This window comes from Corvus brachyrhynchos, unplaced genomic scaffold, assembly GCF_000691975.1.
Source record: "Corvus brachyrhynchos isolate BGI_N302 unplaced genomic scaffold, ASM69197v1 scaffold47, whole genome shotgun sequence".
NCBI lineage: Eukaryota > Metazoa > Chordata > Aves > Passeriformes > Corvidae > Corvus > Corvus brachyrhynchos.
Window position 1 is genome coordinate 739,220 of NW_008239292.1, and position 669 is coordinate 739,888.

General features: G+C 63.2%; 1 protein-coding gene across 1 annotated transcript in view; it reads left to right on the top strand.

Annotated features, from left to right (window-relative positions):
* The first annotated feature begins 152 nt into the window (after positions 1-152).
* COL1A1 (collagen type I alpha 1 chain) overlaps positions 153-669 on the top strand; it is a 31,015-nt gene continuing 30,498 nt past the window's right edge. The window contains exon 1 of the mRNA XM_017740491.1: positions 153-370. Within this exon, the coding sequence (XP_017595980.1) occupies positions 289-370 (82 nt within the window). The 5' untranslated portion in view covers positions 153-288. The remainder of the gene's footprint in view (positions 371-669) is intronic.

Consider the following 669-nt stretch of genomic DNA (forward strand, 5'->3'; position numbering starts at 1 on the left):
TGTGTGGGGGCGCGCGCGCCCGGGGGCGGGGGGGGGCAGGGGGTGCCCCCCGACTCGCTGGGTGCCTCTGATTGGCCGAGGGGGCCGTCCAAAATCCGCTGCTCGCGCCGGGTCCCACCTCTCGCCGGCGGAGCATCGTATAAAAGGGCCGGCGGAGAAGTGGGCAAAGGGCAGTAGGAAGTTTCTGCTGGGGTCTGGATTTGGAGCTCCAGGGTTGGATCGGCCCCGTATGACCCCAAGCTAAGAACAAAAGAGACCCCAAAGAGTCTACATGTCTAATATTTAGACATGTTCAGCTTTGTGGATTCTCGGTCACTGCTGTTGATAGCAGCGACTGTCCTACTCACCCGCGGGCAAGGAGAGGAAGACAGTGAGTAGTGGGCGCTGGGTGATGCTCCTCACCCCGGTGGGACGCGGGGAACGGGGTGGGACGGGGTCCGGCGGCACCGGCAACGCCCGGTCCGGCTGCCCTGGGGTGGGCAAGGAGGAACTCGGGGTGGGCGTGCGGAGCGGAGAAGGGGAATTAGGGGGAAAGCAGAGAAATGAGGGGAAAATTCAAAAAGAAAAGAGAAGAGGGTTCGGGGGATTTGGGGTTGGGGGAAAAGGGGTTTAGGGGAGCTGTGGGGGTGAGGAGTCGGGGCGCCCTGCCAAGAGCGGGGATGGAAGGGA